Raw genomic sequence first — 27,914 nt, 5'->3', positions numbered from 1 at the left:
TTTTCCTAACGCCCTTCATCACATTCAAAGAGTCTTTCACAATATTGAGACTCATGTCCTCAATACGAACTTTCAAAGTAGAAGAAGTTTCAGGCACTCAAAAACTCACCGTAAGGTACCTATATGAACAACAAACGGAAACAAACAGGCTTTCTCTTGAACTAAGAGCTGTAATTAAAAATGAAACTATTGCTCGCATAGAAAATCTCAAAAGTTTCCGTTTAAACTACAATAATTGGACCGGTAACCGAGTTCTCAAGGCCCCATTGTCAATGATAAACTAGCAGCGGAAATGATTCGAAGAACATAAAATAGAACATATTTTTTTTTTCAATTAAATGGATTCTCCTTTAGCCATTCCTATGATATAAACATTATTAAAAAAATATGTTTAAAAAATAAATAAAAGAAATTACCAGATTCAGCATCCTTCAGTAGAAAGATCTAGAGAGAAAACTCCACAGAGAACCGTGATTGCAAGATTTTAGCTTAAACTGAATACCCTGGCTCTTTGAAAGAGGGATGTGTTTTATTTATTTATTTATTTCTTTTTCTTTTTATCGGCTGCGGAAAACTTTTTATTCTCTTCCGAGATTAGGAAACAATTGTTGAAAACAGAGCCTACTCAAGAAATGCTGTGGGGGCCCTTCTCTGTTTCGTTGCCTCCAATTGCTCTTGGTATCTTTTCATAAATTTCACAAAATTACATGAATTATTATAGTTTTCATAGAAAATGTCATAAAGTAATTTTCTTGGAGGATAAAACTGACACGCGTGTCAGTCGTTAGGTCATACTTTAGAATGTAGGGTTGATTGGGTAAATTTTTTTGGCAATAGCTTATATTTCATGTAGGTTTGAGATTTACATGACTTTGCACTTACATATTCCATTTTCAAGTTTACAGTGTCGTTAGGGTAATTTTTTATAGTTTGTATGTCTTTGCATAATATTCTGTATTTTTCTTCATCAAGATCACCATGAAGAAATGTCGTCTTCACATCGAATTGATCTAACTCCAAACCATACTGTGCCACCAAAGCTAGCAAAATCCGAATCGATGAGTGCTTCACCACCGGAGAGAAAACCTCATTATAATCAATACATTCCTCTTGTGCATAGCCCTTCGCAACCAACCTAGCCTTGAGCCTCACTGGAGTGCCTTCAATACCTTCCTTCTTCGTGTATACTCACTTGCAACCAATCGCCTTCCGCCCCTTTAGAAGCTCAACAAGCTCTCATGTATCGTTCTTATGAAGAGACTGTTGGATTTAAATTTAATTAAATCTATTTGTGGGTACATATGATTAATCAATGTGTATTACTATCTTTAAGGATAACCCACTTAAAGTGATCAATCAATTTGGGTTAATAGGTATTTAAATAAATCATGGGGGTTATATGTGCAGATACCATGTTGTAATTGTAATTTGATGAGGGGCCAAATTAAAAATGTACAACACCTATATATAAGGGGTTATGGTCCCTAATCTAGGGTTAACCACTCTCATTCTCTTATCCCCATCTAAAGAGATCCATAAGAGAGAAACCCAAAGGTTAGAAGATCATCAAAACCCTAATCAAGTTTTCTTCAATGGATTCAGGTATATGCTTCCGCACCTTTTGATTCTTGTTAATCTCTTTGAATTAAATCATGGCTTTATGGTTTAGATCTCAAGTTTTTATTAGATCTAACAAGTGGTATCAGAGCCACCATTAATTTGTTCTAAGAGATTAACATTAAAATTAGGGTTCTTTGATCTTAATTTGTGTTTGATTCAGATCCGTTCACGGATGAACAATAAAGTTTCTTATTTTTTGGATGAACAGTAACCGTTTTTTATTTCCGGGTGAACAGCAAAATTTTTTATTTTCGAATGAACAGTAAAGGTTTTTTTTATTTTCGGATGAATAGTAAAATTTCCAGGTTGTTTGGTTTTTTTCTTTCGATTTTTGGATCTGTAGCAATTATGAACTCTAAAGTTCATTTCTTTTGTGTTTGATTCAATTTTTTGAGGTTTGGATCTAAATGATTTGAGTTCAAAAATCGATAGAAAAATAATTATCTTTTTTTTTGGGGGATTTTTTGATCTGTCGTCAATCTCCAAAACTCCTCGCCGGAGTTGATTCAGCGACGGCGGTTTCAGATTAAACCCTCAAGGGGTTCGTGCGCATGAAAACGTGCGGAAATTAAGGAGGTGGTTACCTCAATTTTTGGCGAGGCTTGAAAACTTCAAACGAACCTTGCGTTCGTTCTCAAACGAACCCACATTCGTTCTCTAACGAAACATGCGTTCGTCGAACGTTGCGTTCGTTCTCTAACGAACCCTGCGTTCGTCGAAATCTGCGTTCGTCGAATCCTGCGTTCGTCGAATCCTGCTGCGAGCCTCGTGCTCAGTCAAACGAACCTTGTGTTTGTTCCAAAACGAGCCTTGCGTTTGTTCCAAAATGAGCCTTGCGTTCATTCTGGTGTCCTTTTTTAAACATTGGGCCTTGACTTGAGAAATTTATTAAGAATTTGGACCTGTATTTAATTATCAGGTATAAGCTCCTTTAAGCTCGTTTTGTGCACAAGGATTAATTGAATTTATCAATTAAATCCTATTTGTGGGTCATAATTCATTATGGGCCCTTAATTAAGCTATGGAAATTCAGTTGATTTAAATTAAATTATTTAATTTAAATTAAATTTGGTAGTGGATCAATTAGTTATTTCAAATAATATGACACTAAGGTATTAAAGTTGTCTTTCATTCTAAATGATCGATTGAAACAAGAAGTTGCCAAAGTAACCTCTCTTGTGTAGATTGTTCATGAGGGATGTTAGATGTTTGTGTGTATGTTTTCGTGTAAATATTTAATCGGCCCAAAGGAAGGTTATTATTTATTTTTGCTAACATCAACTCAATTCCCATGCTCAATGGGACTAATTTCAAGGTTTGGAAAGAGAACATTTTAATTGTTCTTGGCTGCATGGATTTAGACTTTGTATTAAGAACTGAACAACCCCAACCTCTCAATGCGGATAGCACTCCTGATGCAAAGAAGGTTTGGAAATGGGAGCGCTCAAATTGCATGAGTCTAATGATCATTAAGTGCGGCATTCCGGAAGCCTTCAGGTGCATAGAATCCGAAGGGATTACTAAGGCTAAAGATTTCCTTGCCGAAATTGAGAAACGTTTTGCGAAAAACGATAAGGTAGAAACAAGCACACTTTTAGCTCGCTTGATTTCAATAAAGTATAAGGGCAAAGGAAATATCAGGGAGTACATTATGGAAATGTTTCATATTGCTTCAAAGTTTAAGGCACTTAAACTCGATCTTTGTGATGAGTTATTGGTACATCTGGTTCTGTTGTCTCTTCCTGCACAATTCAATCAGTTTAAGGTCAGTTATAACTGTCAAAAGGAGAAATAGAATCTAAATTAGCTCATTTCATACTGTGTGTAAGAAGAAGACAGGTTGAAGCAAGATAAGACTGAAAGTGCTCATTTGACCTATGCCTCTAAGGATAAGGGCAAGAAAAGAAAGAATGATAATGAAGCTGCTAAGGGTCCTGTTCAGAAGAAACAACATAAGGATGGTCAGGGTTGTTTCTTCTGCAACAAGTGTGGACACGTAAAGAAGGATTGTACCAAATATCACGTCTGGCGTGCTAAGAAGGGTATGTTCCTTACTTTGGTCTGTTCTGAGATTAATTTAGCTTCAGTACCTAGAAACACTTGGTGGTTAGACTCTGGTGCTACTGCTCACATAAGTGCTTCTATGCAGGGCTGCCTGAGCTACCGGAAGCCAAGTGATGGTGAAAGATACATCTTTATGGGCGATGGTCAGTCAGTAGATGTGGAAGCAATTGGGCACTTTAGGTTGCTGTTAGGAACCGGTTCATATTTGGATTTAAAAGATACTTTTGTAGTACCGTCTTTTAGACGGAATTTGATTTTAGTTTCTTTATTGGACAAATAAGGTTACTCTTTTTCATTTGGAAACAATCAATTCAGTTTATCTTTTAATTCAATTATTGTAGGAACTGGTTACTTGAGTACTTGTGACAACCTATATTTTCTTGATACAATTGCTTCTTATAATAAATCCTTGCATGTGGAATCACGTGGTACTAAGCGTAAATTAAATAAGGAAAATTCAGCGATATTATGGCATAAGCGCTTGGGTCATATCTCAAAAGGTAGAGTTGAGCGTCTTGTGTCTGATGGTATTTTGGATTCCCTTGATTTTTTAGATTTTAACGTATGTATTGAATGCATTAAGGGAAAACAGACCAAAGTAAAGAGATTAGGTGCCAATAGATCTTCGGATGTCTTAGAATTGATACATACGGATATTTGTAGGCCATTCCCTACGGCATCTTGGAATGGTCAATAATATTTTATATCATTCATAGACGATTACTCACGTTATGGGTACATATATCTCATTCATGAGAAATCTGAGTCTCTGGACATGTTCAAAGCTTTTAAAGCTGAAGTTGAGAATCAACTCAACAAAAGAATTAAAACAGTTAGATCTAATCGTGGTGGTGAGTACTACGGCAGATATGATGGTTCAGGTGAACAACTTCCAGGACCATTTGCTAGATACCTAGAGGAATGCAGTATCGTCCCACAGTACACCATGCCGGGTTCACCTAGCATGAATGGTGTAGCTGAAAGATGAAACAGGACTCTTAAGGATATGGTAAGAAGTATGATTGCTCATTCTTCTTTACCAGAGTCACTCTGGGAAGCACTTAAGACAACAGCTTATATTCTGAATAGAGTACTAAGTAAAGCAGTTGCTAAAACACCTTATGAGCTTTGGACTGGTCGAAAGCCCAGTTTAAAGCATTTACATATTTGGGGATGTCCAGCTGAGGTAAGGCCTTATAGGCCAAATGAAAAGAAATTGGACTCCAAAACAGTTAGCAGCTACTTTATTGGGTACTCTGAACGATCTAGGGGCTATAAGTTTTATGATCCCACTATAAGGAATATTTTTGAGACGGGAACAGCAACATTCTTTGAGGATGTTGAGTTTGGGGGGAGAAATAAGGTTAGAGACATTAGTTTTGAGGAGGAATTGGCTTCAGATCCAATCCATACAGTTACTTTTGATAATATTCAGGTTTCTATACCTGTTGTTGCTCAAGAAGTAAATCCGGAACCTCAAGATGACAATGTTGAACAACTCCCTGTTCCAGAAGAACAAACTCAACAACCTCAAGAACCACCAGTACCATTAAGGAGATCCACGAGAGAAAGGAGAAATGTTATTCCGGATGATTTTATTATATTTCTCCAAGAACATGAGGAGAGTAGTGGAATGTTGGAAGATGATCCAATCAACTTCCTCCAGGCCATGAAAAGTTCTAACTCTCAACAGTGGATTAATGCCATGAATGAAGAGTACAAGTCTATGTAAGACAATAAGATTTGAGTTACATCAGATGGATGTTAAGACTGCATTTCTCAATGGAGACATTGATGAGATGATCTATATGGTGCAACCAGAAAACTTTGTGTCGGGAGACCCAAAGAATATGGTCTGCAAATTAAGGAAATCCATCTATGGACTCAAGCAAGCTCCTCGTCAATGGTATCATAAGTTTCAACAAATAGTTATCTCGTTCGGTTTTGAGATGAACATTGTTGATGACTGTGTATATCACAAGTTCAGTGGGAGTAAGTATATTTTTCTGGTTCTGTATGTGGATGACATCTTGCTTGCCACTAATGATATAGGCATGTTGCACGAAACCAAGAGATTTCTATCAAAGAATTTTGAGATGAAAGATCTTGGGGACGCCTCTTTTATATTAGGGATCCAGATACATCGAGATCGCTCTCGGGGTATTCTTGGATTATCACAAAAGAGCTATATCGATAAGGTACTTAAAAGGTTTGGCATGCAAGATTGCAGACCAGGTGACACCCCTGTTGCTAAAGGAGACAAGTTTAGTCTCAATCAGTGCCCTAAAGGTAACCTTGAAATTCAGGAAATGCAGAAGATTCCTTATGCTTCGGCTGTAGGAAGTCTAATGTATGCTCAGGTATGTACGCGTCCGGATATTGCGTACATTGTTGGGATGTTAGGCAGATACTTAAGCAACCCTGGTATGGATCATTGGATAGCAGTCAAAAGGGTTATGAGGTATCTTCAGAAAACAAAAGATTATATGCTCACATATAGAAAATCAGAACAGTTAGAGGTCATTGGGTATTCGGACTCTGATTTTGCTGGATGCCAAGATAGCAGAAAGTCTACATCAGGCTACATTTATATGTTAGCAGGAGAAGCTATATCATGGAAAAGTGTAAAACAGATACTCGTAGCTTCCTCCACTATGGCAGCAGAGTTTGTAGCTGGTTATGAGGCATCAAATCATAGAATATGGTTACGAAATTTTGTCACTGGACTGCGCATTTTGGAAAATATTGAAAGACCACTGAGGTTATTTTGTGATAATTTGTCACTGGACTGCGCATTTTGGAAAATATTGAAAGACCACTGAGGTTATTTTGTGATAATAAATCTGTAATTATGTATTCCAATAACAAAAGGAGCTCAACTAAATCAAAACATATTGATATTAAGTTCCTGGTTGTAAAAGAAAGGGTACATAGTGAACAGATATCTATAGAGCACATTAGGACAAACTCCATGATAGCAGATCCTCTTACTAAAGGATTGCCATCCAAGGTCTTTCATGAGCATACTACTCATATGGGTGTGGTGTTATTCAAGGATATCCTGATTTAGTGGGAGTTTATAATTTTCTGGTGCTTTGTGTTTGGTTGTATTGTCTGATCAGAATAAAGTATTCAGTTAAGACACTCTGTTACATTATGTTTGGTTTTGACCTCACTAAAGGAGGACCAGTTGAAAATAGACATGTACTGATCACATTGCATGTAATTTTTATGATGCACATCCATGATTGATCTATGTCATTTGATTGTATTGGTATATGTGACCAATGATGGGTCGAGTCACGATAAATGTGATAAAGCCGCTTTGATCCTATATTGATATAGTCAATGGACGAGATTGTTTGGAAATATCTTTTTAATGATAGCAATTTTGAGCTCATAAGGTTATACACAATTTAAGGAATCATATGGTGCCCAAGTGGGAGATTGTTGGATTTAAATCTAATTAAATCTATTTGTGGGCACATATGATTAATCAATATGTATTACTATCTTTAAGGATAACCCACTTAAAGTGATCAATCAATTTGGGTTAATAGGTATTTAAATAAATCATGGGGGTTATATGTGCAGATAGCAGGTTGTAATTGTAATTTGATGAGGGGCCAAATTACAAATGTACAACACCTATATATAAGGGGTTATGGTCCCTAATCTAGGGTTAACCACTCTCATTCTCTTATCCCCATCTAAATAGATCCATAAGAGAGAAACCCTAAGGTTAGAAGATCATCAAAACCCTAATCAAGTTTTCTTCAATGGATTCAGGTATATGCTTCCACACCTTTTGATTCTTGTTAATCTCTTTGAATTAAATCATGGCTTTATGGTTTAGATCTCAAGTTTTTATTAGATCTAACAGAGACTCCATCTCATCCTGCATAGCTACCTGCCACAAATCAGCCTCCGAACTCTGCTCGGCCTCTCAAAAAGTAGTAGGCACCAACTCATCGATACTCTCCACCGAAAGTACATGTGCAACTACTGTGTCGGTATACCATGCTGGCATCCGTATTATGTCTTTCCTCTGTCTCCGAACCGTAATAAAATCCTAAATCTGAGCCGTTGGTCCCTGATCCTGCACATCTGTACCAGTATCCTCCTCATCATCACCGTGCTCGCCTGGCGTTACCTCAGTCGGCACTCTAATGGATAGTGTACCATCTGGATAATGTGGAGCTGCATTGATCTCCACCACCTGCGATATCTCCTTTGTCGGGGTGCTCTCCACCTGATGAGAGATGAGAAGCTTTAAAACCGAAGCCTCATCAAAAGTGATGTCTCTACTCAGCACAAACTTCCTATCAACTAGATTCCATAGCTTGTATCTCTTTACACCACCATTGAATCCTACAAATATGGTCTTCCTAGCTCGAAATTCCAACTTATCAGTCTTAACATGATAGTATGCAGGGCACCCAAATATCTTGAGCTGGTCATAGTCGTGTGCTGGCTCTCCCGACCACATCTCCATAAGGGTCTTTCCCTCAATCACAAATGAAGATAGCCTGTTAATGAGGTGGCTCGTATATAAAAGTACCTCAGCCCAAAAGATATTCTCCAAACTGTTAGGTCTCATGTTACGAGCCTACATCTTTTAATCTTGTTTTGATGATTACAAATAATTCCTAATATTATTTGTCTAGTGTTTATGTTTTCTTATTAGGTATTCTAGACAAATAATATATTGGAGGTTGGATGGAATTGCGTCATAACGATCATATCAAATGGAGGTTGGCGGAAATAGTGGAGTGAAGCTATGCATTCAAGTCAAGATCCAAGTTCAAGCTTCATCTGCAAGTTTACCAAGACGAGCATATTGAAGATCTATCAAGTTATGGTATATTAGTTGTTTTGTAGCGTATATTGTGTGAATATATTTCAAGCTCAATATATATATACACACATAATTTTGATTTTATTACAAAATGAGTTTATTTGAGAAAACAATGCAATATTGGTTTATTAATCTTGTTTACATTACATTCATATTTTATAACATTTATAAAAACATTTCATAAAGTTTCCACATGTTCTTACATGTCAAACTTCATTTTCAAGATTTATCAAAAACATGTATTATGTATATTTTTGATAAACGTTGAGTTTTCATAAATATGAGGACCTTTTTACAAAATTCCTTTTCAAACAAGTTTGTCAAAATGTTTATAAATTGTTTACAAAGTTTTACATTTCTTGGAATTTATTTACTATTTTTTACAGAGCCTTGAAACTCAATTTTAAAATCGATTCAGGCTGATAACCTGTTATCAGTCGACTGGTCAGTCGACTGATGACATCAGTCAACTGATGAGAGTGCCTGCAATCATCAAAAGTCTATGTTGTTGACACAAATCATCAAAAGTCTATGTTGTTGACCATAATTAAAAAAAATATAAAGATTTTCTTTTTATCATCCTTTTCAGTCACTTTTAATTTCTAGGGTTGCATTTCATATAGTGTAGGAATTCACCAAAGTGATTGTAGCACTTGATTTGGCACACGCTTAAAACATTCTTAAGGGCAAAACCCCAATCAAGATAAGGTAAGGGATTTCATCACCCTTTTCTTAGCCCACAAATCACTAATTCCTCACTTCACAAACCCAAGCCTTCTAAAACTCATTAGACGTTGGCCCCTAAGGATTCGAGCTCAATAAGGAACAAGAAATCCTTAAGTGAACGGTTTAAGTTTTCTCAGAATAGTTGGTGTCTAAGGCAAGGTTTAGGGGTTGCGTAAAGCGCTCCGTAAGGAAAGAGGTACTTAATTGATCTTTGATCACCCTCTAGTACTATCCTTACCTGGCTAACTACCTAGGTAAAACTTTGATCTTTTCACTATAGGAGTTTTTGGTTAGGAGCTGGTCTAGTTGAGTTAGGCTAAACCCTAGAGTTAGAGTTGATTGAAAAGTGATTGCCTTGATTTGTTTTAGTTAGGATTTTTCTTTTTCTTTATCTTTTCATATAAAAAATAAAAAATAAAAACTAATTTTCTTTCTTTCCTTAAAAGAAAAAAAAAACTAATTTTCTTTCTTTCCTTAAAAAGAAAAAAAATATTTGTTTTGGTGTATGCAAACTTGGGTTCGGGATAATTCTAATCGTTTAATCCGTGTTGAACCAATCCAAGAAATGGCAAATCAGCCCGTTCTTCAGGATATGTGTTACCCTACCAGAAATACAATTCCATCTTGCATAAGAGCTTAGACCGCATTACATAAACATGCTTCCCAAATTCCTAGGTAATGAAACAAAAGATGCATATATTTTTATCTCGGAATTTGAGGAAGTATGTATTATGATTAAAATGAGGGAATTAACTGAAGATACGATTAATCTTAGATTTATTCCATTTGCCCTTAAGGACAAAGCTAAAAAATAGCTGTACAGTTTACCGACAAATTCCATCTCAACTTGGGAGGAATTTGTCACCGTTTTTCTTAAGAATTTTTTTCCTATTCACAAAACGGTAAAGCTTAGGAACATCATTCAAAACTTCAAAATTATCCCAGGAGAGCCATTCTGGAAATACTTTGACCGATTTAAAGATCTTTTAATCCAATGTCCTCATCACGGTCTAGAAAAATGGCGATTTTTTGAATTGGTTCAACACGGATTAAACGATGATAATTATCCCGAACCTAAGTTTACAATATTTCGAGTGGAGATAGAGTTATTACTCCATATTATAGCTTTTGAATTTGGTATTTTTCTATTTATAATTTGAGCTAAGGGAGGCGTACCTATGCTCGTGTTGTAAATTTCTAAACATCAAACCTCTATTTTATTTTTACAGTTGATGTCTGGCTATCTATATGTATTATCTGATATTTTTTATCCTTCTAGCCCTTTCCCCTGGGGTTGGTTGAGATGTTACTCGCTATAGCACTTTGACGCTCGTTGTTTCCCCACTTTTAGGTAACGAGCCAGGTGTACGGAGAGCCGTAGCTTGATGGAGTTGTTCTTGTTACCATTTTTAATTTTTGCTAGTAGTTTATGTCAGAACTCCACAATAGATGTATTTATGAAACATTTGAGTTTTTATTCTAGTTTTGTATAGGCAATATGCCTTAATATCATTTCATTTGATTCTTATGTCGAGACATTTGTATTCAGTTCAGATATTACCTTTTTAGAGACTTATCCATTTATATAAGTGGTAGTGATTATTCTTCTGAGTATCTGTTGTTTAGTTTCCTTTCTGTATACTCTCTTTTACCTTTTTTATACCTACATCTGTTATTGATTCTACTAGATAGGTAGTGACTGTGATGATGAAGCATGTCGTAGCATGGTGTTTGGTGCTTGACAGGTTTGCCATTTTTAGTTTCACCTTGGACTGCAGTCTTATTGAAACTAGGGGCGTCACAAAAATCCACTAGAAGAGTTCTGCATATCATGAAATGCACCCATATCTTTTTTAAGTGTCTTCAATCGGTTTTTAATATGATCCACTTCAACCTTTTATTCCACATTTAGCATATAACTCCGCACATGTTGCTTGATAAGCATGATATGAGAAACTTCTATCAGGCTTTTGCCCTTTGTGTACTTGTTCTCTCAATGTTTCAGTTAAGAAAACATCCATCTTCTCTGTCCATACAATTTTTTTCTTTGAACTTGATTGACTTCTAAGTTGTGAATCCATCTGAGCGGCCTGCTTGTTAATATGCAATATTACTTAGAAGATTAGTATTTAACACATACACATATATATATAGTGTGTGTGTGTATTTTTGTGTGTGTGTATACGGATATGTCATTAGCAGTAGTAGTGTTTCTCCATACGAAATATTAATCAGGAATCATTGTCTATGATGACCGATAAGGCAAATAAAAAGGGTTTGATTCTTCATAGTTCGTCAAGATAATACAACAAGATTAACAATGAGACTTATGTATAAAAAATGCCTACATTATTAGCCAGTAAAGAAGATGAATATTGCGGATTAAAAGCACACTTACTGACATACTAACAACTAACAATTCTTATAGAATGATAATTAAATGATAAAGAGTACAAAAAGCGCTCACGAGCTATCTGCTAATAATCAGCCTTCCTTCTCTAAACAAAAAATAGCGAATAGACTACATTACTCAGACACAGGAACCCTAACTAAACTCATCCAATTCAACCAAAATGGCAACACTATATTAATTAAAGACATTTAAATATCCAGAGCCATCAACACTCGACATTACCTCAAACAACAAGGTACCAAATACTCCTAAAAAAACATTAAACAGGTAGAACAAACAAATGAGCTAATTAAGAGGAAACAACGACATCTAATAATTAAAAAAAGGATCACCGAAAAAACGTAACCCGAAGCCCAAACGGCTGCATAACATTGTATAATATTTTGTATTCATATGCGAGTGATCACCATATCCAAGCCCAAGCAGCTGCATACCATTGTACAATGTTCCCAGGCCACGCTATGGGGAAGACCAAGTGACTGATTACCATCAAAGCCATGAGCTGTAGCCAAAGCTACTAACCTTGGGTATGCAAGTCGATCTCCTATTTACAGAGAGAGACAATAAAGCTTGTTTGGACATTCTTTCCTAGAGATTGACAATAAAGCTTGTTTGGACAATAAAGCTTGTTTGAAAATTCACCTGAATATGGATTTTTTAAGTCATTACTTTATCCAAAAAAAAAGGAATAGAACACCTTAGAAAAGACTATTTGAAAAATAAAAATATTTCTAATAATCTCTCCACATATCATCGGCTATTTGTTGCCTTAGAATCTCTCCTCGTCTATACTCTTCATTATCATTTACAGGAGCTTCTTCAACATCTATCATCTGGTTCAAAACTTCTTGATCAACTTGTTCAAGAAGCCCCTCGTCAGGATCAACACCCATTAGAAAATTATGTAGGATAGTACATGCATAAATGATATCTTTTTGTGTTTTAATTGGGTAATGAGGTTCTGTTCCATTACCCAATATTGGAAACCGCTTCTTCAAGACTCCAAAAGCACGCTCAATTGCATTTTACAGTGAAGAGTGACGATGGTTATACACTTCACGAGGACTTTCAGGTTGTCTTATTGAATATTCCTTGAGGTGATAACATGTGCTCCTAAATGGTGTGAGGAATCCCGACCTCAACATAAAACCATCATCAACTAAATAATATTTTCTTAAAATTGAACAAAATTTAACGGTTAAAATGTGTTTATATAAACAAGGTCTTATCTGATCTTAAAAATGATTGGACCTAAGCGTTGTCACCTTGATCAGGAACAAATATTTTATCTTGTCGTATTATTGCAGTATTCAACACCCGCGAATCTGAAGCAGACCCTTCCCAACCAGCTAGAACATATGTGAATTTCAAGTCAAAGGTGCAAGCGGAAAGCACATTTTGAGTTGGAAATTCTTTTCGACCTCGATACCTTCTTGTATCTTCTTTTCCCACTTTCACTCGAAAATGAGATCCATCAATTGCACCAATATAATTCTATAATAGATTAACAAAGTGATTAGAAACTTGACTATTATTATTATGATGTAATATTTATTACAAAATTTTTATATTTTACCTTAAAATAGGGCCAGAATCTATGATTTGTCTGAATTCTAGTGGAACTTCGAAGCCATCTAGTTGTTTAATAAATTGATCCTCAAGCGATAGTAATACTTCTAATACTTTGTGAAAGTGGCGGCTAACAGTCTCATCCGAACACATAAAATAGAACTTTACTGCTCGATTCTTCCAAATATGAGAAAGAATTTGAAGGAACTTAGCAACTTGTTCCTCTACAGAACTACGTCTATTATCATAAAGACGTCCCGTCTCCCTAAGCAACTGACACAGTCTAGCAAAAGCATTAACTCCCATGCGTAGTTGTTCACGATAATCTCTATCACTTTGTTGAGTTAGTCGCTCCATAAGTAAGTTCCTATGTTCATCTTTTTGAGCTAAGATTGATCTATCTATATACTCCACTTAGTAGATATTAGTTACCATAATAGCACCTGCATATGCTATATATGCAGCTAACAATATCTATAAATCTCATTTTGAGTAAATTAACTTTCCCAACTTTTGTCTACAAATTCAAACACTTTTTTTTTGTCAATGAAATAAATTTTATTCATCACCAAATTTTGAAATAAGAGTGCAACAAGAACTACCAGAATCATATCTGGCAAACAAGGAACTGAAGCCCCACTAACAGTTTACAATTTTGCTATTTCTTCCTTCAAGTACTCAGGAACATCTTCATTAAGAACTTTTGAGAGTAATGAAATCTTTATTTCCTTGATAAGTTGATCAGGGCTATGGGCTTTTTGTTGAAAAATTCTCTGATTTCTCTCCTTCCATATCCAATACACAGCTCCAGATAACATCATTCTTTTCAGTTTCTTTCTGAATCCAAGCCCCCTCAAATTGTTGTTATACCATCGCAATACCTGATTCTAGCAGCAGGATCTCCACGAATACTTCAGCCATGCCATCAAATTGTTCCATACATAGGAAGAAAACTGGCATTCAAAGAACAAGTGATTTCTAGATTCTTGATGACTTACAGAATCAGCACAGAGCACACACTGGTTGTTTTCCAATATACCCATGCGACACAACCTATCCTTAGTCAGAAGCTTCGATAGAGTAGCAAGCCATAGAATCATCGAATGCTTGGGGTAATGCAAACCTCCCCAAACTGTTTTTGCCCAGGGGACAGTTGCTGAAGATTGGGAGATGGCATTATAAACAGATGAAATTTTCATTGTCCCATTATTGTGACAGACAGTTGCTGAAGATTGGGAGATGGCATTATAAACAGATGAAATTTTCATTGTCCCATTATTGTGACAGTTAGCAATGATTCTATGCAGGTTATACACATTCCCAAACCTCCTCAATACCAAATCCCTCACCCTTAGGATTTGTCTCCACATCCATGAATCACTTTTTCTCGGTTGAACTTGCCAAATCTCCTGTTGTTTTAAGTAATTTCCATGCACCCATTTTATCCACAAGAGATCTTTTTTAGAGTGTATCATCCATAACATCTTGATTGCTGCAGCATAGTTCCACAATTTGGTGGAGAATAACCCCAGACCTCCTATCTTCTTATCCTTGCAAACCTCTATCCAGGAGACTTGATGGATTTTGCTTCCCCATAAGAAAGCAGAGCAAAGCATGTCAATTTTTTCCAATACCCTGATCGGCAAGATATAGTTACTTGTCCAGTATGTTTGAATACCCAAGATAACAGTTTTTATAAGTTGAATCCTCCCTGCATAAGATAAGTTCTTCCTACTTTGCCAGACTTGAAGTTTATCCGAAATTTTTGAGATCAATGATGAACAGTCCAGGTAAGAGAGCCTTTTAGAGACCAATGACATTCCTAAGTATCTCATAGGTAAAGAACCCTCTGGAAAATTTAAATATGAGCATATTTGAACTTTAGAAATGTCTTCAATCCCACTCAAGAGGACAGAGCTTTTATAAGAGTTGGCCTCCAATCCAGATACTTTACTAAACTCCTGAATCCCACTCAAGAGGACAGAGCTTTTATAAGAGTTGGCCTCCAATCCAGATACTTTACTAAACTCCTGAAGGCAGTTATTTATTTTGGCTATAGAAACCTTGTCCGCTCTACAAAAGAGTAGTAAATCATCAGCAAAAATTAGGTGAGTAATACCCATCTAGCACATTTTGGATGGTATTTAAACAGTCTGTCTGTGCTGAGAAATTTGAGTTTTCTGGATAAATACTCCATACCAAGCACAAACAAATAGGGAGACAATGGATCTCCTTGCCTCAATCCTCTAGCCCCCTCAAAGTAGCCATGTAATGAGCCATTAAGTGACAAAGAGAACTTGGAGGTAGAGATGCATTCAATCACCCATGTAACCATATTATCAGGGAATCCCAGACCTGTCAGCATAGCCTTGATAAAACTCCAATTTATAGTGTCAAATGCCTTCCTCAAATCAATGTTAAGGACAGCTCTTGGAGAGACATTCTTCCTTCCATAGTGTTTTAAGAGTTCATGTGCTAGGAGAATATTGTTAGAAATCAGCCTGCCCTTGACAAATGCACTCTGAGCATCATCAATCAGATAACCAATAACATTCTGGATTCTGGCGGCAATAATTTTAGATATTACTTTGTAAACACAGTTGCAACAAGAGATAGGTCTATAATCAGAGGGAGATCTTGGATTAAGAATTTTAGGCACCAATGTGATGGAGGTTGAGTTGAAGGTGCCAAGGAGTTTGCCAGTATAAAAGAATTCTTCCACTGCTTTACACATCTCATATCCAATTACATTCCAAGCAGTTTTAAAGAATGATGCACTAAATCCATCAGGACCAGGGCTTCTATCATCAGACATAGTGAAAACAGCAAGTTTTATTTCCTCCCTAGTGACAGGAGAGGCTAAGAATTCTCTTTGACTTGATGAGAGAATAGGACCATTGGTTATAGTAGTAATATCAGGCTCAGAAACATTTCCAGAAACTCCCAATAAACTCTTGTAGTAGTTAATAAGCTCATTGATGATTGTGTCCATGTCAGATATTCTATTTCCATCCTCAGTATACAGAGACAACACCCTATTTTGATGCCTTCTAGCTTTCATGGCTGAATGGAAGAAATGAGAGGATTTGTCTCCTTGAATAGCCCATTTTATGCTTGCTTTCTGCCTATAAAACGATTCTTCACATTGGAGCAAAGAGGTGTATTTTTTCAAGCATTCTTTCTCTTTGGAAATAAGATGAGAGTTGAATAGATCAGTACTCATCCTATTTTGAATATCAGATAGCTCATGTTTGGCTCTTAACACCTGTTCACTAATATTCATGAAATGTCTTCTATTTAATTCTTTGAGGGCAGGTTTGAGCATTTTCAGCTTCAAAGATAGTTTGTACATATAATAACCTTGCATATCCTGCTGCCAAATAGATCTGACTATAGAGAGATATTCAGTATGTTTAGTCCACATCTTGAAAAACTTGAATGGCTTTTTCCCCTAAAAATCATCATCTCCAACTGTAAGAAGAGCTGGAGAATGATCAGAACAAACTGGCTGCAAAAAGTCTACTTGACTTGATGTATACTGTAGGATCCATAAGTCATTTACCAAAACTCTGTCTAATCTGCTCCAAACTCTAGTAACAGCTTCCTGCTTGCTATTCCATGTGTAGAAGCACCCAGTAGTCTTAATATGCACCAGTTGATTAGAAGAAATGAAGTGCTGAAAATCTTTAGTGTCAGCTCCTGTAATTGGTGCACCTCCCAACTTTTCATCACCATTAGTAATGGCATTAAAATCTCCCCCAACTAGCCAGGGGCAATCAACTGATAGCTTGAAGACTTGAAGATCCTGCCATAATACTTTTCTTCCATCTCTTTGATTCAGAGCATAAACCACAGTCATTAAGCAAGAAAACCTGCCATCCTTTGTGTTGACTGAGCATATAACATATTGCATTGAAGTTTTGACACACTGAATAGAAAGAATATCACTATTCCATAGAATCCAAATTCTCCCATTACCTGCTTCTTGAATATTAGAAATCCATTCCCAATTTTTAATAATTTTTTGAGCTATTTTAGCCATATTTCCTGCAGAAAGCTTTGTTTCCAATAGAGCTATAAAAGGTAATTTATAGTCTTGAATGAATTGCTTCACAATTAAGTGTTTAGGGGATTTATTAAATCCCCTAATATTCCAAATAGCAAAGTGAATTATTGCTCTCCCCCCTATCTATGTAACAGGGGTCAAAATCTAGAGTCTGAGATTCCAGAGGAGAAAAAGTGGATACCTGAATTTGATTCCCTAGAGCTCTAGCTAAAACTCTTCTTGCAATATTTGTCCTATTAACACTTGAAAACCCAGAAGCATTGACTGTTGGAGAAGAAATTTGATGAAAAGTTGCCAAACCAGAATTTCCAAGTCTAATGCTCTGAATATCATACCTCATGTGCTGTGCATGTTTCCCAGATTCAGTTTGCCCTTTATCAGGTGATACATGAGTATTGTTCCCAGGTGCAGAAGATAAAGTTTGTCCTTTATCAGGTAAAACATGAGCATTTTTCCCAGTATCAATTCTCATATTTGCCTCTGATACCTTTTGTGCATGTTTACTGTTTGATTGATCTTTCATTTGTTGAGCAGATGATTCAGCCAGACTAGCATTAGTCTGACCACCAGAAACATGCACAGACTCAGTATTAGCTGACAGAGTACAATTTACTTGAGTTTCATAATCTTCCTTTCTATTAATTGGAACCCATATTTTCTTGAACTTTTGCCTTCTACAATTGTCAGTATCATGCCCAATAATATTGCCGTTTGAACACCATCTAGGCTTAAGTTCATAGATAACCCTCTGACTGTATTTTTTTCCCATCTGGCCCTTGAAAATCAACTAGGTCTGGCAGAGGTTTCTTCAGGGGTAATTGCACCTCAATTAGTACTCTAGCATAGCTAAGTCTCTGTCTAGTCTGGCAGAGGTTTCTTCAGGGGTAATTGCACCTCAATTAGTACTCTAGCATAGCTAAGTCTCTGTCTAGTAGCAGTAAGCATATCAGTAGTTATAGGACATCCAATTAAACTAGAGATTTTGCTTATTCCTATTGTACTCCACAAATTGAGTTTCAGATTTGGTAGTTGAATCCACATTGGGTAGGAATAATCCTGTATTTTCTCCATTTCAATCTCAATAGACCATGGTTTTAGCATCAAAGGCCTTGAACCATCTCCATTTCAATCTCAATAGACCATGGTTTTAGCATCAAAGGCCTTGAACCAAAGAACCAAGGCCCAGCTTCCAACACCCCCCTCATCTGTTGTAGCATCAAAGGCCTTGAACCAAAGAACCAAGGCCCAGCTTCCAACACCCCCCTCATCTGTTGATCAGAATGGAACTCAAATAAGAAGACCCCTTGCTTGAGTAAAGATATCTTAGGAATTGATATTTTGGCCCATGCTTTACTGATATATGACTCCATAGATTTGAACTTTACATTCAGCCCTATAACATGTCCAACTAAGGAGTATTTCCAATAATCCACACCCTCCCTCCATTCTTCAGCAGTAAATGATACAGTTTCAGAGGGAGAGGCTGGAATGAAATTAAGGTCAAGACCTTTACCTAGCTTCCTGTTATCAGCAAATAAACTCACAAATGATTTCTTTGCATCCTCCTTGTCAAGCACTTCTCTCTGAACTGGAATCTCTACTTTGCTTTTCTCCTCTCCTTCTAGATTGAGTTTTTCAGATTCTACTCTTTCATTGGGAGAGGGAATCCTAATACACAGACTGTAACCTCTCAATTGAAGATTGAGCAACAAAAGGAGTAAAAATCTCAGGATCATCATCTATCATCACCGTTGATTCATTCAAATCATTTTTCAATTCCTCTTCCATTTCATCAGCCCAAGAGGGGGAAATAGGAGTCTCACCTAGTTGACGAGCAAGAACTTGTCCAGATCTGAGAAGGCTTGGTTCTGAAATTGACTTAGATTTAGATAGGACCTCCTCCATTAGCATTTTCTTCTTAGCTCCCTTAGGGCCAGTGCTTTCCATCTCCATTAAGTTCCTGGATGAAGCTCTAAGATCCTTTATTGTTCCATTGTTTTCCATAGCATCATTTGTCTCCATTGATTCCTCAGGTCCCTCAGCTGCACCCACAGAGGATAAGGAAGGGTACACGAAGATCGAGTCTCTCAAAGTAGCATCAACAATCCCCCTATTTCCATTCTTCTTCTTCTTCTTCATACGAGATCCAGGCAGTGGCACATGATAGCAGGAGGAAATTGCCCGCTATCATACGCCTAACTAACTGCCCCTTTTTTCCTTTTTCTGCAATTCAAACACTTTCTATAGTAAGCACGTCACAATCATAACCAACAATCATGAAAATATTAAACTGAAACCTTCGACTAACCATTTATAGCTGATATGTCCATGTTATTAATCTAACTAAACTAATTAATAGAGTATGGGTAATCAAATTGTTAAGTAGGCGATTATAAGTCCTAGTCATAAGCTTCTGTGGCTACGTATAGATTAAATATATGAGAATAAACCATAAGCTTCTGTGGCTACAGATTAGTCTGCATAAACATGGATAGAAACTTGAATGCCCAATAGTGTAAAACTCACACTATATGAGAATGTACAATAGAAATCAATCATTCTGGATACAAACATCTGAAAATGAAAAGGAACAAATGGAAGAAACACCGCCCAAGAAATCTTAACAGAGAGTAAATCGAATATCATACTCCCTTTAAAAGAGGGAGTTGTGGAAAAACTTTTCATGGACTATATTGCCCCTATTCTTTTTTGATATTATATTCTAATAATAAATTAACTAAATTAATTATCATTATTAATTAATCATATTACGTGTCAATTTAATTTTGTCTAACTTGGCCCTAAAACTTCCAATGTTATTGTAAAACTCTCATATTAATTATTAATAATGCATAATACTATATTAATAGACAATTGCAAGCTAATAAATTATTTTGGAATGAGTATAAAATATATAATTGTCCTAAAATTATATCGTGGCACTCACATAAAAAAATTATAAAGAGTATTCTTGCGTACATAAGTAAAAACATGCAATTTTATAAAATATTAGGATATCTAAGTGCATTAAGATATAAGTGGAGGTATATGAGTGTAACTTTCGTAAGTTGTAAACTATATATGTTTAATTAAGCCTATAAAGATTTGAATCCTTTGTTAAACACAAGCAATAGTATGTGATCCATTTGATAAATAATATACATCGTATAATATGAGACTAGAGAATTAGCTTATATTTATATAGTACAGAAGATGTGGAAAATTTTTAAGCATCATATTTTGAATAATTCTTAAGATTTTGAATTATAAATGAAATTATATACTTCGCTTAGAATCATAGTCCCTTTAAAAGAGGAAGTTGTAGAAAAAACTTTCTATGAACTATATTACCCCTATTTTTTAAATATTATATTTTAATCCTAACTAAACTAAATTAATTATTATTATTAATTAATCATATTATATGCCACTTTAAGTTTGTCTTGGTCCCTAAAACTTTCAATGTTATTGTAAAACTCTCATATTAATTATTAGTAATGTCTAATAATATATTAATAGACAATTGCATGTTAATAAATTATTAATGGAAAGAGTAGAAAATATAGAATTATCCTAAAATTATATCATTATATTCATATAGGAAAATTACAAATAGTATTCTTGTGTATAGAAGGTATATACATGCAATATTAAAAAAATAAGGATAATTAAGTGCAGAAAGATACAAGTGGAGGTATGTAATTAAAACTTTTATAAACTGAAAGGTATTTAATTTAATTAATCCAATAAATATTTAAAGCCTTTGTTAACCACAAGCAATGGTATGTGATCCATTTGATAAATAATATTCATCATATAATATGAGGCCAGATGGTTAGCTTATATTTATATACTAGAGGAAATGTGGAAAAATTAAAACATCATATTTTGAATAATCTTAAGATTTTGAATTATTTCTGAATTTATATACTTTGCTTAGAAAACTTTAGAAAATGCTTTCGAATGACTATTACAAAGTGTTGGGCATCATATAAATGCTAGACAAATAAAATCCATGATATTGGAATGCAATAATCGGGGTTATGTAAAAAATATCTGTGTGTCATATGAGATAATGCTCATACATAATACAACGTTATAATCTATAATCTCAGATATTGATGAATTTTCAATATAAGAATTTACGTCAAGATATATGCTTGAGAGTGGAAAGATTTGGGATATGAATTGTGGCTTTTGTGCTTTAGTTTTAGTTTCCAAACACGACCTAATACCAAGCCCACAATCAAAGTAAAAATGACTCGTTTTTATTATACCAGCCAATATTTTCGATGAAAAAATACCTAAATAACAAATAACAATATAAAACCATAAATATTATTAAGATAAAGTATTTAACCTTTGATATAAGTCGATAGAGCAATATATCGGCCAATATTTCATATATTGCCTATAAGAGTAATATTTAAAGGTAATTTAGATATCATTTCATTGATTTTAAACCTCCAATAATTCTATATTATCCCCTTAAAATTTTAAAATTGTTTATAATTTAGGTACTAATATAGAATTATAAAATATTTGAGCTAAATTTAAAAGAATAATCAATTCTTTGAAAACTCTCTCAAGTATTGGGAATGCCTTAAAAAAACCACTCAACTAATTTAATTTGAAAGAGCCTCCTAAATATAGAGGTGTTGTAGATAATCCCTCTTAACTTTGGTGTGACTTTATAAAACACCCTTCGACTTAACGTGTCTTATAAAAACTCTCTTGATCTTTTACACATCTCTTAACAAACCCCCTTAATGTAAAAGACTTAAATAAGTGATTTTGTCAAAATTGTTAGACCCTAGAGGGAGGGTGATTAGGGTCTTATGCTAATCTAATCCGATTTTATGCAAATTAAAACTAATTAACAAGTTATTCTTATAAGATAGATATACAACTAATTATGAGCAAAAATTTACAATTTGAACAAAGAAATATATCCTAGCAATGAGATATACTATAAGATATATATGCAAGGATATGAAACTAACACAAGGGTAAACAATTTGAAACTAGATAGTGGGCAAACTAAATAATGAGACAATGGCGATATGAGCAATGAGCACAAATAAGAATAAACGCCAAAGCACACTCAAACACAATCAAATGATCATAAAGTTCGAACCTTCCGTCCTACGTCTCTGCTCCCCACTCTCGGGGAGAAATCCACTATCACAACCGGGTTTTCTACGTTCACTCGAATAACGTTTACATCTCACACTCGGTTTTCTAGCTAACCGAAAACTTTACAATCAACACTCTTGCAATCTCACTCTACACCCTCTCAAGTGTTGGACCTAGACGTGTCTCCCTCAAGTGCTCGGATACAACCTCTTCCTAGGTTCGTCAACCGACGCCACTCCTCTTGGGATGATCCCCGACTTACACCACACACTTCTTTCGGTGTACAAGTGTATTACAAAGTGAATCTCACAATAAGCATAATACAATAAATGATTGTTCTCTAATATTGATGAGAACACAATGTAAGCTCACACTCAATTGATACAACTGTCACCAACCCAAATATACTATGTATGAAAATACGATAAGCTCAAGTGGGTGTGTGTAAACAATGAGTGAAATAAAATCAACTAAACTCAAAGTAAATACTAGCTTAATAGAATGATAATCAAACAATACAAAATGTAAAGCTAGATAGAGTTTAGAAAACTTCTCCAATAAATGACAAGAGAGGGAGAGATGGATTGAAGCTCAAATATCAATGAATTGATCTCCACTTCTTTTTGTCGAATTCTTTACAAACCAAACCCTTAAACAAACTTAAAACCAAACTTAAACTCTTTTAAAACTTGTTTAAAATATTTCTTCGATGTCTATAAGAACTGAGGTATAAGGGGGTATTTATATGCAATCCAAACCCAAGAGAAAGCCAAGAAAAGACCAAAAAACCAGCTAAAAAACGGGTCTGGAAACTAGCTGTTACAGGCTGAATGATAGCTCGGCGGTCGATCGCGAGCAGCTCAGAAACAGAATATAGGCTCTGGACATCAGCTGGTCGATCGTGGCGGTCGACCACGAAACTCTCTGGACTACATCCGATCAACCGTCACGATCGACCGCGAGCCATCAAAACACATATTGAGTCTCTGGACTCAAGGCGGTCGACCGCAAGCTGACACAATGAAATTTCAGATTTTAAAAACTGTTTTTCTAATTTTAAAACACTATTTAGAAATATCAAATAAATTCAGAAAAATATAAAACTTTGGAAAATGAATGTAGACATGATATTACACATGCTACAAAAACTGGTTTTTAGAAAGGACCTTCCAAATAAAAAATATCATTATTTTGCAAAATAGTCCAAAACATGAAAATGTGAACATATGAGTTTTGACATTTTAGCTAAACCATGTTTTGAAACAATACAAAATGATTTTATAGACTTGAAGAAAGATGTAAACTATTGTTATGAAGTCTATAAATAATGAATATGGTATTTTATCAAAATACACATATAATATACTAAAACATGATTTCATTGAACTAAATAAAATTGATATTGATGAAATCATATATATGCATATAAGTATGAAACAAGAAATGTATTTTCAATTGTATTCAATTGTTTCATAGTAAAACTTGAAAACTATTAAATCAAAACATATATGTATATATATAACTATATATATACATGGAAACCAATAAATGTGTGTGTATATGATATCGAGCTTAAAGTACTAACACACATAATATAAACTCCTAAACTAAATTACCCAAGCTTGATCTTGATCTTCAATAACTTGACTTGGTAATCTTGCGGATGAAGCTTGAACTTGGATCTTTAATTTGAATTGCATAGGTTTCACTCCACAATTCCGCCAACCTCCATTGGATATGATCGTGAATGCTTGATTTCATCCATCCTCCAACTCGTTGTTTACCTAAAATAAATACGAAAACACAAACACTAGACAAACAACATTTGTAATAATCTAGCTTTTCTATACTAATTAATTATATAGAAGGCCCATCTGATTTTTTGATTTGAAAAAGAAAATAATTTAACAAGTCTATGTAAGGCCCATGAGTGTTTTGAAATCAGGCCCAACCCCATGGTTTTTTTCTTACCAGGTCACGTATCAAGAAGTGGATTAGTGGGACAATAACTAACTAACCCATGATCTCCACTATCCTCACCAACATACCCATCAACCACTTAAAAACAAACCCTCTTCATTTTTTTTTCTCACGGGAATCAGAGAAGGAAAGTCAAAAAAAAAAGAAAAAAGAAAAAAGTAAACCACATCAGAGAACAAGAGAAGGAAGGGACAAGGGTTGGATTCTCTATTGGATTTGGGAGCATAGTATTCTTCCAATTAATTGGCAAGCATTCTTTCCTCAAATCTTATTTTATTTATTTTTTTATTTTGGTATCCCTTCTTCGATTATTATTATTTTTGTCATTATTATTTGGGCGTCTTTCATGCAAGCATCTCTTTTTCCTCAATTTAATTTCTATTTTTTTTAGTTTATATTCATACCGGCATTTTTGTTCCTCTCCTTTTTCCTTGCTTGAATTTCTTTTTAGATTGATGTTTTATACCTAGGGTTTATGCTAGAATCATTATTGTAATTTCCTTCATAGGTATAATTTTTTATATTTTCCCTTGCTGTGTTTATCATACACTAGAACTTATAATTATATTATTCAAGTATAGTACTATAAGTTCCCTTCCAATTTGTGTTTTTGATTTTACTGTTTGAATTTTTCATGCCTAGGACCTGTAGAGTAAACTGACTTGAGTATGGTTCATACACAGATTCTCCGATGTGTTGACTTATTTTTCTAGTAGTGTCTACAAAATTTACACCTGATGCATAATTTACTCCTTATATATGACATTAGGTAACTAGCATTTAATGGTTAATTTCCTGTGATTTATTTTCTCCAGATTGGGCATATCAACCGTGGCTTTGTTTTTAGTCAAGCGAGTTTTTATTATATATATATATATATATATATTTATATCATATCTTAACTCTAGACTAAAGGGTATTATATATATACTATAATTTCAATAATAACATTATTCCTTTTCAAGAAAAGAACTTAATCATTATTTAATGTATTCTTTTTTTGCCATAATGTTTACACAACAGATTGGATAGTGTTTTGAACCTTTTAACAGACCACCCCATATCTTAAGAGTATATATTTTTGAAGTTATCTTAACAAACAATATATAGGTTTATATATGTTTTTGTAACATTATATCTAAATGAAGAAGCCATTGAGCTCGTGGTTAGATAGGTTGTGCTTTACTATAGTAATTATGGTTGAAACCTATGACCATTTTCCTTTTACACTATAAATTTTGGGTTCACTAAGAATCAGATTGATTGACTATAAATGATTTCAGTTCGTCCTATCTTGTTGAAAGTCTCATTGCGTGTTTACAGTTAGTTGGCTTATCCCTTTAAATATATATGATTCTACTGAACTATGTTGGATCATACTCTGGATTTGCTATACATTGAAATATGTTGTGTGGTTGAAATCAATGTTAATTAGTAAAGTCATCAAATAGGCTAGACTGTGCATGAAGACGACTTCCGTCAAAAATATGATTTATAAGCGTGTTTCATAGCATGGCTATGCTCTCGATATCGATATCCCGATATGAGATTTTTCCTTGACTATTACTATTATTATAGCATCGACTAGACGATGCATTCCTCTTGATTGGACATGTTCTGGGTCACGGTTATTTCTCATAATTTTATGGAAGCCGTTCCACGGTAACTCTGTGGTTAGTGCATAACATTTCATGCACAGTTACTTAGATTAAATGACAAACATGGGGGTTTAATAAAGGGGAATTGGACGGAGATTATAACATGTATATAAGCGGGCTTATGCGCATTCTTGATATCCTGGTATATATGTATAAGAATTAAGGGCCCATTATGACTTGAAGCCGTGTTCCCGGAACGGTTTACGGGAAACCAACTTATATACATGAAATATTCTTCTCCAATTCAAATAACATCTAAAATAATAATAATAGCCTTGTGTGTCTTGTGGTTGACTTTGGTTGGTATCTATAATTATTATTATTATTTCATCTTTAATTAAGTTTGTTTTTCTTTATCTCTGCCACATCACACTTACACGCGCACAATTCCTTCATTTTACATGCTTGTTGGGAGTTTTCTGACTCCCCTGGGGTTTGCATGCCCCAGATTCAGGAATTGTTCTTTCCTCGCAGGATTCTGAGTATTTCGAGGAGCAGGCTCAGCGGCAGTGATCACCGTTTATTTCATTCAGTTCTCTATTTCACTTGTTTTAGGTAGTTATTTTGATTGAGACTTTCTTGTAATCTCTTGTTGAACTTCAGACTATGAATGTTTTCTTTCTTCCATTTTGGATAATTGTGGACTCGTCACAGACCTCTGGAATTTTTAGATATTTCTTTATCTAGCAGTTTTCTTTTATCCTGATTACATGCTCTATGGTGTAGTTTTAGTTTTATATTGATATACAGGATGATCTAGAGGCGTGAATGTGACCGTAGGGTTATATTGCCGGCCGAGTCACGATCCAAACTATTATATTTTGGAACCAGGGCGTGACAAGGTTTTTAGTGGTATTAGAGCCAGGTTTAGAAATTGTTGTCTCATCCTGTATAAAAGTAAAAACTTAGACTGGGCCAAAAATGGAGCATGTTAGAATGAGTTCTTTCCTTCCAGAAACACGTTCTTTGACTCTTAACACCTTGATTTTCAAGTTCAAAATCTTAAACCAATTTTATCTCAGGTGATCACTATGGCCCCAAAATGACGACTCCCTACTCCAGTTGTCCCTGAGGGACACCAAGTTGATCAGGCTGATCTTGCAGAAGCGATTAGGGACCTGGTAGCTCATAATCGCCAGAGGGACGAGCAGCGGTAGATTGCAAGGCCGGGTAATGTGTCCAAGTTTTGAAAGCTCATTCCGCAACACTTTGCTGGGACTGAAGGCGGATATGAGGCCGAGATGTGGTTGCAGACCATGGACCGCTTATTGAGAGCAGCCAAGATAGCAGATGAAGATCGAGTTGATATTGTACAGCTACAACTCATTAATGTAGCTAGGACCTGGTGGGATGCAGAGGAGGAGAAGCTGCCTAAGCTGGTTTCATGGGAGACATTCCGAGAGAGTTTCCTAGAGGCATTTTTTCTGAAGACAGCTCGTCTTGAGATGCAGAGGCAGTTTGTTATGCTGAGGCAGAGAGCTAGTACAGTAGATGAGTATGCAGCAGAATTTGCCAAGCTCAACAGGTTTGCCCCGGGAATGGTATCGAATGAGGTGGATAAGGGACAGAGGTTCATGCAGGGTCTGAACTTTGAGATCCAGACTCAGATTTATAGTCAGAAGGGGGTTGAGACTTATGCGGATGTCCTAGAGGCAGCACAGAAAGCAGAACAGTTAATTGGGATCATGAACTCCGTGAAGAGAGGGGCAAACAAGCGCCCCACCAGACAGAACTCGGGAGGTAACCAGCAAAGGCCTCAGATGGGAGGAGCACCAGCCAAGCGCCAGCAGACAGGGGCTTCGAGACCAACTCCACAACCAACCA

General features: G+C 35.4%; 1 protein-coding gene across 1 annotated transcript; it reads right to left on the bottom strand.

Annotated features, from left to right (window-relative positions):
* LOC109845967 lies at positions 13,898–18,085 on the bottom strand. The gene is made up of 5 exons (XM_020415194.1): positions 17,498–18,085; positions 16,813–17,178; positions 15,443–16,701; positions 14,249–15,323; positions 13,898–14,131 (listed from the first exon to the last, which is right to left on the bottom strand). Exons 1-5 carry the CDS (start codon positions 18,083–18,085, stop codon positions 13,898–13,900), a joined length of 3,522 nt encoding a protein of 1,173 aa, XP_020270783.1.

The sequence above is a fragment of the Asparagus officinalis genome, chromosome 6 (assembly GCF_001876935.1).
Source record: "Asparagus officinalis chromosome 6, Aspof.V1, whole genome shotgun sequence".
NCBI lineage: Eukaryota > Viridiplantae > Streptophyta > Magnoliopsida > Asparagales > Asparagaceae > Asparagus > Asparagus officinalis.
Note: the sequence above shows the minus strand (reverse complement) of the source record. Positions and strands in the feature narration are given on the sequence as shown.

Bases quoted from the DNA above. Each gene is read 5' to 3' on its own strand.
- LOC109845967 (XM_020415194.1), bottom strand. From the start codon at position 18,085: ATGGGAAAAAAATACAGTCAGAGGGTTATCTATGAACTTAAGCCTAGA. The intron at 15,324-15,442 runs GTATTTATCCAG...ACTCTTTTGTAG, and splicing joins TTGTTTGTGCTTGGTATGGA to AGCGGACAAGGTTTCTATAG. The intron at 14,132-14,248 runs GTAAGTCATCAA...TGCTAGAATCAG, and splicing joins GTGTGCTCTGTGCTGATTCT to GTATTGCGATGGTATAACAA.